The sequence below is a fragment of the Pezoporus flaviventris genome, unplaced genomic scaffold (genome assembly GCF_033815535.1).
Source record: "Pezoporus flaviventris isolate CSIRO_AGI_PZ_B2104156 unplaced genomic scaffold, CSIRO_AGI_Pfla_v1 ptg000035l, whole genome shotgun sequence".
Classification (NCBI taxonomy): Eukaryota; Metazoa; Chordata; class Aves; order Psittaciformes; family Psittacidae; genus Pezoporus; species Pezoporus flaviventris.
Window position 1 is genome coordinate 13,818,366 of NW_026892583.1, and position 12,696 is coordinate 13,831,061.

General features: G+C 38.1%; 1 protein-coding gene across 3 annotated transcripts in view; it reads left to right on the plus strand.

Annotated features, from left to right (window-relative positions):
• Positions 1-12,696, plus strand: part of SIPA1L1 (signal induced proliferation associated 1 like 1) — a 223,505-nt gene that overhangs the window by 130,810 nt on the left and 79,999 nt on the right. For all 3 annotated transcript variants that reach the window (XM_061462655.1, XM_061462657.1, XM_061462656.1), the window contains one exon: positions 7,716-9,537. In XM_061462655.1, coding sequence (XP_061318639.1) covers positions 8,040-9,537 — 1,498 coding nt within the window. In that variant the 5' untranslated portion in view covers positions 7,716-8,039. The remainder of the gene's footprint in view (positions 1-7,715; positions 9,538-12,696) is intronic.

The following is a 12,696-nucleotide window of genomic DNA, read 5'->3' on the forward strand; positions in this document are numbered from 1 at the left end:
TGATCCCCATGCTTAGCTCTGAATGAAACCAAATAATATATTCCTTGGACAAAGATTATAACTTTTTTAGTTTAAAAATGTCCATTATATTGGAGGACTGAGAGCTGTTGCCATAAGCACCACCCAAAGAATATCTCTTGACTTACTGAATTGGTTTCCACACCTTCTGCGTGAACAGTTTAACTGTATGAAGAAAAATGTTAGTTCATATGGTTATAGTTTTTATTTGCATGGAGGCATAAAGCAGGCTTCAGAAAACACAAAACATAGTTCCAGAAAGAAGAATGCACCCAGTGTTCAGTTTCTCCCTTTGGTGTGGAGTATGTTGGAGAAATTAAGCATACAGTAATCTACCAACATCAGTAAAATACTGGTCTAGATGTTTGCTAGTGGTAGTGCTTTAGAATCCTTTGCAAATTAATACATAACTATTTCTGAAGCCTTTTTTGGTGTTCCACTCAAAGGACATCAGAGTCTGGCTTGGAAATGGGATTGCACATTTGAGAGTTAAATGACTGCAGGCAAAGTATGGAACTCATGGGCTAACTGAAATGAAAATAATGGAAAACATGAGAAAGTGAAGTGTTACTGGAAGTTATTCCTGCTTTTGTATAAAATCTGTTGCTTACTAATTATTGGCTTGGTATTTGAAGATCAATATCTAAAAACACAGTTAACATTTTTCTTTAACCCCCCTTTTAACCTACTTTTATTATTAAGGGGTACTTGTTCGTTTTTTAGTTAATTCTGCTCTTTTAAACCAAGTTCTTCACACTGATCTATCGATATTGTTTTGAGGTGTTAAAAGTACAGTAATACAAAACTTGTCATTGAAAGAAAAACAATAAACTGGCACACTGTTGAAAAGAATGTTACTGAGTTTTTAGTTTTTTTTCCCTTACGGATTTATAGTAGAAGACTGTGGAGAGCCCAGCTAAGAGCATTTCAATTTGAATGTTCCAGTTTTTGCTTACAGGTCTCTATCTTCCTTTAAGGCTTTTAATTGACTTCCATTCTTGGTGTTGCACACTTGATTGTGTGTGTCAGTCACTTGGAACAAAAGCCACTGTACTAAGTGCAAGGATTATTTGAGGATTACATTCTTCCTTATCTGTTCAAACACATGAACTGTTACAAGGGTATCTCTCTTACTCTCTGTAGCCCTTGTATGACTTTATAATCTGGTATGTGATTTTCAGCATCATTATTTTCATGCTGTCCTTACTTGACCAAAGCTTGATTAATCTGAATACCTAATGCTCTTCTGCCAGGGAGCCTGTTCCAGGCTATTAGGTTCTGTAATTCAAAATTTCCTCTAGAAATGTGCAATGAAATTTTGATGGTGTTAGGTTTAAATTTGTTTGCTTTTCTTTGTAGAGCAGTAGTGAATGCCGATTTATCAACCATGTAAACCATTAGTAGTTGTTTCTTTTAAAACTATTGAAGAAATGATGTGAGGATTAATTACAAAGCTTGTTTATGCTATATTTATGTAGTTCTGTCAAGAGTATTCTCAAACTCAATTTTGAGAGATAGCTTTAACATCTTGTCTGTAAATATATGTAGATACATGTATACAAAAATACACATGGTATGTATACCTAGACAAAGTAGAACACCTTTTTTTTTAGGGGAAAATACTTTAATTCTGAGCTATCATTAAAGAATACCATTTAGAGAGACCAGTGGACATTTTTTAATAGGTTATATGGGAGGGGATCTTTTTTTACAGATATACTTTCACAATACTGTATTTCAGCAATAGTCTGAACTTGTTTTTCACTTTCAAAAGGTCTTAGAGGGAAAAGATAGTATGTGACAGGCTGCTGCGGAGGCCTGGGTACAGGTGAAGGAGTGATGCTGATGCAGGAATGGGAAACATAATGCAGGCGTCTGATAATCTCCGTGCTTCTAATTCTTCTGTACTGCATGAGGACCTTTAAAGCAGGACCTTTAGTTGCAGTAGCGTGTTCAAAAATGTGTCTGAATAGGAAACACTCTCTAGATGGTTAATATGGGGGTTGTTGGAAAAAAGCCCTATTATTTTTAGGTAAGATTTAGCTTTCACTTCTGAAAAGCTGATTTTGTTTCTCCCTTAAACACATGACTCTGTGGTCAGTCAACCTATGGAGAGATGGCGCTCTGTGGAGGTTTGGGAACTGATGACTTTCATCAAGACAGCAGAGCAGCTTCTTGCGATTCTTTTAGTAAACCATGAGCTCAGGGAGAAGCGACTGCAGCGTGATAGAGTGAAGGAATAAAATGGGTTTGGGGAAAAATGTCTTAAACCACTAGCAAAATGACGTGGGATGTCACATGACACATGGTGTTGACTGCTGAGAGGAACACAGCCAGTGGTGTAGCACAGACACCACAGGCTCAGGCTCTTTGTTTCCGGAATAACTTTGGTGCCAAGACAAACTTGTGGCTGGGTTGGAGGAGGAGGGAGGTGGCATATGAGACTGTGCTATGGAAGTATGAACGAGGATGCAAACCTCAGGCAAGTGCATCTGTGGTACTTACTGTAATTTATGTCAGTTATGCTGAACTGTACCCATAGCATGCATGTATCAGCCAGGGTTTGTATTTTAGCCTTTTTTTTTTTTTTTTCAGTTTGTGACTATTCAAAGAAGCAACTTTTACAAGAGTATGCATGCCAGGGAGAACAGTCTGTTTGTTCCTGGAACTGTTATGCAAGGATGCAATACATCAACACCTAGAAACTGAGAAAGAAACACTGAAGAGGAACATCTCCTTAAAAAAAAAAAAAGGGGGGGGGGGTGGGGAGGTGTAAGAGGAACCCTTTTGTAGTTGGTAAAAATCAGCTTTCTTGAGAGATAGTATCTGGGAGTTAGAGTATTTTGCTCTTGTGTTTTGGCACTGGTTTAGATTGCTTTCTAGAGAGCAAGTGCTGCTTTCAAAAATAAACTATTGCTGTTAACAGTCTCATTCCAGGAATAGAATATAGTATAGCATACAGTAAGGATTGTCTTTCCCAGATCATGTAAGTTAGCTTCCAGGAAAGGGATTCTGCATTTAATTAACTGAGTGACACTGGTACCAAAATGGAACCTGAGTGTTGAAGTTGGAATGACCACATGCAGTGCCTTTTCTCTCTCCCTCTTACATCTTAAAATCAATGTATCCTTGCTTAAGTTCATACATTTTAGCATGAGCTACTTCAACAGATAGTGAACTCTAAGAATAAAGCACCATTAAATCAGCAGATCAGTGCAAGCAGTCATTGTGCATATGGCAGCTGATGGCACTCAGTTTCCTTAGAGCAAAGATTTTCTTCCAAAGGCTAGGGAGCAGAGAAACATTCAGAGAAAAGGGTAGAAATGCTGACTTGCTGACATGTACATCAGTGGCAAATTTCGTAGGTAACAGTTGGGGTGGGGAGAGAAAGAAAAGTTAGGGGACTTTGTCTTTCGTACTACACAGAGTTGACAATTGTTACAAATTCAGTTAACGCAAAACCAGCAATTCCACTAAGGGTAATAAAAGTAAAACCTGTAAGCTAGTAAAATATTGAACTCTATTCTTCAAGTAGCTTCTCAGTTGAAAAGAACTTCCTCTGAAAGATGACCCTTTTAAGTTGCCTTCAATTCTAATGATGAAAGTAATCCTGGAAAAAAAAAAAAGGAAAAACTTAATAATAGGTAGCCACATAAAGCCAGGTATTTCTAAAGATTAAATTGAATTTTTCTCCTCTGAGGAATTATTTTTATGAAATGAGACATTATTGTGTACATGCAATAATGTAACTGGCTGATAAATGAGTATTCCCCCTGCCCCTGGGATTTGATCTATATTATAATTCAGGTAAGAATTTGTGACACAAATAGATAAGCTTTCATATTTAAAATATTTATCATTGTTCTCATTTATTTTTCTGATTTCATAAGAGCTGCTAGTTTTCAGATTTCATGGCAATGGCAGTTCTTTTCCCTGTAAAAGCTGACAAGGGCTACTGCTTGTAGTGTTTTTGTACCGTGCTGCATTTCCTAAGTTGGCTAAATTTCACTAAACAGTGTGGAATAGAGATGATTTAATTTATGCTTTTAAAAATTACAGGCTATAAAATGTTATTCTGAGCTCTTTACTCTACAGTTCTCAGTGTTTTAAAATGCCCCTGGTGATATGTTGCTTTTACCATCCTGTATTATATATTTATAATAACCCTCTTCGGGGTGCTGCAGGGGAGTGGTAGGGAGGTTTGGCAAAAGTGAGATGTTTCTAGGATGTAAAAACTGATTCCCTCATTCCCAAATTTTTATTTGTAAAATGCCACTTTTTAATGAGGGCCAATGGTGAAATATGAAGTGTTCCCTCTGGAACATTATAACATGAATAATTTGGTGCCCCCAAATCTATCTCTGTCAACATCAGGGTATTTGGATCATTAGCATCCCTGATCCTACAATCTGAAGTCTCAATATGTTCCCATTTTGAACACATCCTTAGACTGCTTTGCTAGTTGCTGCATGCAGTCTGATAAGCAGATCGTTGGCTTTCCAAGCTTGTTCTCTTAACTGTTTTTTTTAATTAATACAATTAGTACCAAATGTTCATGTGCCTCTTTTTGTAGTTTTTATGTATGGTTTTCAAGTACAGCTTTTTAGATGTAGCTGTTCATCTGATTATTTTGCTGGCCTCTTCACTAAGTTCACATGAATTTGGAGAATCATACAGGTTTTTGGTTATTATGGTTTGTCCTCACCATATTCTGTTCACAGATATTAACAGCTTGACCTTGAATAATACTTTTTTAATAATGAAATAGGAACAAAATAGGAATTGATACTCATCATAAATAATGGTCTTGTCTTTAGAAGTAGGTGCCATACCTATCTTGCAGTTACAACTAATCTGAACAGATTACATATTCTCTGTTAGTGATTCTGCTACTTAATATTTAACTTTCTGCAGGTTTTCCAGTTCATAATGTCATCTGGTTATTGGTAACAGATGATGCTCATTTAAATCAAGTGTGATTCACCCTGTCTCTGCATCATGTTTTGCAAGCAATGAATATGAGAAAATATCGAAGTACAGATTGCCATTACTGTTCCTTTTTCATTAAATTTGATGACCAGTGTATCCAGGACATATGCCTTAGGAGTTTTTAATGTTGTCAAATGTAATGCTTTTATTTTAATTTTAATTAGAGCTAATTGAACCTTTTAGATCAGACCATTAGGTCTCACCAGGACAGAAGGGTCTAGGAAAAACTCCATAGATGGGTAGTTACAGTCTCAAAAAAATTTTGACTTAAGTGATTTAATTCATATGAAGATAGACATGGGCCAGGGTGGAGTTCAGTTCTTCAGGGTATGATATTAACTATTACCTTAATCATTTATTGCCTATATTCCAGCAGCTACAGCAGTTGCAGAAACCTGCAGAGCATGAAACAGCTGGTCCCCAGAGTGAGGCAACCCTAATAATGTGTCAGGAACACAGCGTTTCCCTTGGAAAAAGTACTGTGTGGTCATGTAATTTACTGTACCATACATACAACAGGTCAAGAATAAGCTTCACAGACCACTTTTTTTTCATATAATTTTATGTATAAGGGTATATACATGTATCCTTAATTATTTATGAATTGTCATCCTGGAAATTTTCAAAGGAAAATAATCTGGGGATGGGGAGAACTGGTGGTATTTGGACACTTACACGGTCAACACCAAGCTTGGCAACTTGTAGAAGTGCTCTGTGAACTTCTGCCCTCAAGTTAATGAGAAACTTGTAGGTTATCTGTTTCTGTAAGTCCCAGCACTTGGGGATGGGGAGGAGATGATGTATACCTTGCTTTCAGAGATATAATGATGAAAGGGGAATGGTGAGGGACTGTAATCTTGGGTTTCATTGCAGGGTATGAAAAGGAGCACGTGGTAGTGGACACTTGTACTTTAGCCCGTTTTGTTTTCCACCCTCAACTTCATTCTTCCTTCACTATCCCTTTTAGCCTGTTTTCCCTCTGCCCTAAATCCTTAACGGTTTTAATTCTGTTTTACTTCCATTCTGCCTATTAAAGCAATCTTGTGTAGCCCTTTAGAAAGGGCTGTGCACTGTTGCTGTTTCATAGAGCATTAACTACATTTGCTGTGGCACAGTTGAAAAGCGTGGGCAGAACATCAGGTTATGTGGCGGCACACAGCAGTTGCATTTTTAACTGCCTTGATCTGATTGTGCATGAAGTTGTTCCACCACCTTGATCAGTTCTCACTGGAGAGTGTCTGAAATTTGTGTGTAGTTACAGCTGAAAATTCAGTGGTTTTGCAAGAGCTGCAAAGGTAGACTGCCTTTCTGAAGTGATTCTAATTGTATACATAGAAAAAATTAACTAGTGTTTCAGCAGCGACATGGCAGCAGAATTGCAGGGAAAGTAACTGCTTACGTAAATAGCTGTGCAAATACATTAATACCTTAGATCATTTGCACTGTTACATGATGCAGTCAGCTTGCATTTTAAATATTCCTACGTGTTTAGCTTTATATATATAGAAGCTATTTCAAAGAAATGCTGTCTATGGCAAATAAAGTTAAAACATGCTGCTTTTAGATGCAGAAAGTGTCCTGCCTGGCTTGATATTTAATTAGTGTGGAGCAAAATACTCCATGTGGTGCTGGTTCAGCAGCATCTCTCTGCACATATTTAGCAAATATTTAAAGGCCACATTTTGTGTAATTGGTTCAGCCTTTGAAAATTATTAACTTCTTTGTGTTAAAGGATGTACACAGCAATGAAAGATTTTATCTTGACAGTCTCATGCTTTTGTCTTCTACCAGCAAGGATATATTTGTGGATCATTCATTTTATCTCCTCAAAGGGTAGTGCACTAAATGCTTTGTAATCGCTTCAGTACTGATGAGGTATGGGAAAGCATTTAATTTCCATGGCTTTGTAAAGATGGATTATAGAGGAGCTGTGGCAGACAATATTTTGTTAGCTAGGGAAATAAATGGAACTTTTCAAATCAGGTTACTTGAAAGTATGTGTTTCTGTTAAACTTGAGTCTTTTTATATGTTGTGAATTCTGGCAGAGGTAATACATGCTTTCTGGACTATCCAGCTAATCTGCAAATAGGGCTGAGCAAAACACAGAATGAATGTTATTGACAGCCATTCTCTATTATCACTTTGTAATCTTTTTTTGTTAATTAGCTTCCTTCCTTTAATTTGTTAGCATATCATGGTTGCTTACATTAATGGCAAAGTTGAATAGGCATTGTTAATACCTAATTGCAGCCAAGGATGTATGACTTGTAAATGGTAAGTTCTTTAAAGCATTTATCAACAAAATTTGGAGTCTTGATCTGACTCTTCTACAGTTTCTGCTGTAAATGGATGCTCTGTGTGTTCTTCAGCTGAGGAAATTAGCTCCCTGCTTCTGCTTTGTATATCTGTGCAGTAACCCAACTAAAAAGTATCAATAGCCAGTTTATAAGGAAAAAACAATAAATGTACTTTGCTGTGGGATCCAAATGGAGAAGTACTTTTTCAGAAAGCAGACCAACAATATCTGGAAAACTTTTCACCGCCATTTAACACAACTCTTGTGTTTTTGAGATGACAATCAATGAGGCGTAAAAACATGCTTGTTAGAAATACTAATTCTGTGTAATAATTATATTGATAGCTGTAGTAACAAAAAAGTTTTGTATGAAAGGATTAATGCTTTTATCTCCATTTTTCTCTGTTCTAGGCTTAAAAGAATCATAAGCGATTGGATTACAACTCTGACAGTTTGGAGCGCAAGTGATGTTAAAACAGTTTGAATGTATTGGAGCATGGCTACTTCTTAAAATGCAGAAATTAAAGGGAATTGCAGCTTATCAAACCCTACTGAATATCTGAATTTTTCTAGACCTCCTGCATTTAACTGTGTCCTTAAATATCCATGATTAAGATCTCATGCAACCATTGTATATTTTGGAGTCTATTCTCCAGCAGAGAACTGTGCATTTAAAAAGCAGAAATGACTTTGTTTTCTTTTGGAACTTACTAAAGTTGAACATATTGAAAGATCATGACCAGCTTGAAGCGGTCCCAGACCGAAAGGGCTGTTGCCACTGGGGTATCAGTCGGGACAGATGGCACCTCAAAAGTCCACTCGGATGACTTTTATATGAGGCGCTTCAGGTCACAGAATGGCAGCTTAGGTTCTGCAGTCATGGCACCAGTTGGACCTCCTCGCAGTGAAACTCCCCATCATGTTACCTCTACCCCTGGAGTCCCTAAAATGGGGGTCAGGGCAAGGATTGCTGATTGGCCCCCGAGGAAGGAGAATATCAAGGAAACAACCAGATCTAGTCAAGATATTGATGCATCGAGTTGCCTTGACAGCATGTCTTCTAAAAGCAGTCCTGGGAGTCAGGGAAGCTCTGTTAACCTGAATGCTAGTGATTCTGTCATGTTAAAGAGCATCCAGAGCACACTTAAAACCAAGACCAGACAATCTGAGAATCTAGACTCCAGGTTTCTTACACCTGATGGCTATCCCAGTTCCCCAAGGAAAGCTCTTCGCAGAATAAGACAGCGCAGCAACAGTGACATTACCATAAGTGAGCTTGATGTGGATAGTTTTGATGAATGTATTTCACCCACTTTTAAATCTGGACCATCTCTGCACAGGGAGTATGGCAGCACATCTTCCATAGATAAGCAGGGAACTTCAGGGGAAAGTTTCTTTGACTTACTGAAGGGCTATAAAGATGAAAAGTCTGATCAGAGAAGCCCAGCCCCAAGTAAGCTCAGTGAACTCCTGATTGCCAGTGGAAGCAAGGGCTCAGGGTTCTCTCTAGATGTGATAGATGGACCTATTACTCAAAGGGAAAACCTGCGACTCTTTAAGGAAAGGGAAAAGCCACTCAAAAGACGCTCAAAATCAGAGACGGGAGATTCGTCCATTTTTCGTAAGCTGCGCAATGCCAAAGGTGAAGGGGAGCTTGGGAAGTCTTCAGATCTTGAAGATAACAGGTCAGAAGATAGCGTCAAGCCTTGGACTTGTCCAAAGTGTTTTGCTCATTATGATGTGCAGAGTATTTTATTCGATTTAAATGAAGCTGCAATCAACAGGCATAATGTCATAAAAAGAAGGAACACAACCACAGGTGCATCTGCTGCTGCAGTAGCATCACTTGTCTCTGGACCCTTGTCCCACTCTGCAAGTTTCAATTCTCCAATGGGCAGCACTGAAGACCTGAATTCAAAAGGAAGTCTCAATATGGACCAGGGGGATGATAAAAGCAATGAGCTGGTGATGAGTTGTCCTTATTTTCGTAATGAGATTGGTGGGGAAGGGGAGAGGAAGATCAGCCTTTCCAAATCTAATTCGGGTTCCTTCAGTGGATGTGAAAGTGCCTCCTTTGAGTCAACTCTGAGTTCTCATTGCACGAATGCTGGAGTAGCAGTTTTGGAAGTTCCCAAGGAGAATCTGATCTTACATCTAGACAGAGTGAAAAGATACATTGTTGAACATGTTGACCTTGGTGCATACTATTACCGAAAATTCTTTTATCAGAAAGGTAGGTAAATTTTATTTATCCTTGTGTTTTATTCACAGAGATTAAAAAAGAAAATCCTAAAATGCGAGCGCTTTCTTCCTTCCCCGTGAAGATTTGATGTACTGAGACTCCAATGGTCACTGGCAAAGTTAGCATTTGCAATAGTCTTTGGACATTTTCATATTTCAATCATCCATTTCAAAACGTGTGTATATTTATTTTAAGTCAGTAATATATAAAGATAAAAATATGTTTTCCTCACTATTTTCATTATAGCCATTGTTCTAGACAGGAAACTCTTACTTGTCATATTTTGTAGAAGGAAATTCTCTCTCTCTGTATACACGTGTGTTTTGCAATGGCAGTAACATATCTGAAAAAACAGTACAGTTCTCTTAATACATGGTTCCACTGAAATGAAGGATTACCGTTTCCATTGGAGGTGTGCAGGAAAAAAATCAGATCAAAGCTTTTTGACCTACAGAAACAGGGAAAGCCCAAATATTACCCAGATATCCCCCCTCACCAAAATGATGCTGGCGCCGTGAGATGCAGATTTCACTGCCTGTTCTTCCTGATTCTGAAAATGATCAAAAAGGAGTGCAGAATAAAGCCTTTTAAAGTTTGAGAGTTCTGTGTGCAGGACTGTGTTCTTTCCTATGGTGTCTCCTGATGGATAAAATTAGTCTAATGACTAATCTGAAGAGTGCTTGTTCCTTAGCTACCAATTACCAGGTTTGGGTTTCATCTCTTTAGTGAAAGCAGCTCAAAAGAGTTTGTTTCCTGCAGATTAAAGCAACAGGGATGTCTGGTTATAATAAGTGGATGGTCAGTTTAAAAAAATCTTCAATTTGCTAACTCTTAGAGCTAGTTGTCTCATCCCCTATTTTGCCCTTACTTCAAAGTATGCCCATCTTTTGCCTCTTCTTCCCTTCATGGTACCTTGATTTGGTGGCTCTTGTCACATTTCCTATAGTCTCCTCTTTCTGCAGTCTTTCTGTGGCTGATAGGTAGCCTTTGATGCATGGTTTTTGAGTGCTAATCTGCATTCTTTGGAGACAGAGGAGTGAAGAAAAATGCTGGTTTCCTGAGAACAGCTAATCCATATGTGGAATGTAGGATGAGGTGTTTGGGGAGAGCCTGAGATTAGAGAGCTTTGCCTGTGATTACCTTCCTATCTGTCTCCCTTCAGAACAGTTTGATTCCTTACCACTCTTGAGTTTTGCAATCAGCAGCTAAAGGTGCAGTTTCATGTTATAGCCGGCCTGATTTAACAGCATTTCAGCACAAAAGGAGAAGATTATTCCATCCCCCTTCCTTGTGCATATTCCTTTGTTTTCTGAAAACTTGGTAAGCCCATTCAGTTACTAACCAAGTAGAAATCTTTCCATCACAATAAATTTGTTGTCTATTGCTGGATTATTTCTCTTTAGTTTTAGTGAGTCAAATCAACTTTCCTTGCAGTCAGAGAAGTGCACTTACCTATTGCCTGATAAGAAGTGAGAGTGAACAGTGGAAGAAAGGGGTGGGATTTTAGCCCTTAAGCAACAGCAATGTATTAGTTTGGTTTATCCTTAAGGGAAATCACACCTTCATGCTACTACAATGCCAGTCACCATTTTATCTCCATTTCTTTCTAGTTGCAGTTAAGATGAATTAGATAAAACTGACATAACCTAGTCCTAAGGGTACTGGTGAGGGGCAGTTGGGTATAAAGATGTCAGTATATGTATGGAGTAGATTGGGTTGAGAGAGAAAGCTGTGATTTTTCTTTCCCTCCCTAATCCAGCCCTAAAACTGTATTTCAGATTCACTGTGCTCATGTTCAGTCCAGCAGGCCCAAGCCAGGGGCATAGGTTCTACCAGAGATTTTTCTGTCTGAAAAGCAGTGTACTTCAGAAGCCTCATCAGATATGCCCAAAACCCACAGTTCTACAAGAACCAAACACATTGACCACCCAGTGCACCGTCTTTCCTCAAGCAAACTTCAGACTAATCTGAAACAGATGGGTAATGATAAAACTTGAAACAATGTAATAGGAAAGAAAAAAGAAATAATCAAGTAAGTCAGTTGTAATTCAGAGTTTTTATAGCATGAAGCAAGTAATGATGCAGAAACCTGCTAGTTTGAAGAGGAGGTTGGATCTTGATGACATGAATGGAATATTAGTGGCAAAAGACAAGTTTCGGTGGTACTAGTCAAGTCAACAGGCCTTGGGTAGTTTTGGAGTCTTAATATGAAGCAAAGGATTCTGATTCAGCAATGACAACTTTTAAACATCTTAAGCCAGAAAAATGTCACAGAATTGGAGAACTACTGGAGTGCTCCTAGAGCTTGAAAAGAATAAAAAGCGATGACCCAGAGAACTGTAATCTGTTAGATTTTCATTCCAACTTGAAATAACCAAGGTGATAATTTGGGACTATGTCAACAAAGAGCTGTCAGTTAGAACTCATTAATGATGTCAGTAAGCATGATTCAATGAAAAGTAGGTCTTGTAACAAAAAATCTCTGCCCTGTTATGCTTTTTTGTCTTAAAAAAATCCATTGCATTGATATAATCCATTTTAATTTCTGCAAGGTAATTTGGTGTGATGCTGATGGTGACTTGACTGAAATCTTTAATTATATGGATGTAGTAACTTCTTCACCAGTATTGTTATGTGGATAATGGCTGCATCTCGAACTTTAGCAGTGTATGGGGGAGCTGGAGTATTACTGACATGGTCCAACTTAATTGGAATATCTTTAGTGTAAAATATTTGCATATGACATTTATGGATGACTCTCATAGGTTCATTGATGCGTGCAAGTGGATGAGCGTTTTTACGTAAAGGAAATACCAAGGTGAAATCAACATATTAGTTGACCCTTTGCAGAGCAGTGGTAAAACTGTTGCTAAATAATGTTCTGGCCTGATGTCCAGACTTCTAAATGTGAAAATATTGGTAGAGACAGTTTAGTGGAGGTTAGAAAAATGGTACAGATATTGGCAAAAGAACATCATAATGTTAATTCCCAAGGCTGGTTTCAGCTCCTCTACTTTATATCTGAGCTAATGGTGCAGGCTGCCTGTGTACTGAGAGAGAAATAAACCTTGCAGGCCGATACACCTTACTTTCCTCAGTTCACCATAGGGGGATCATACACGACTAACTCAAATGGAGACGTTAATACTT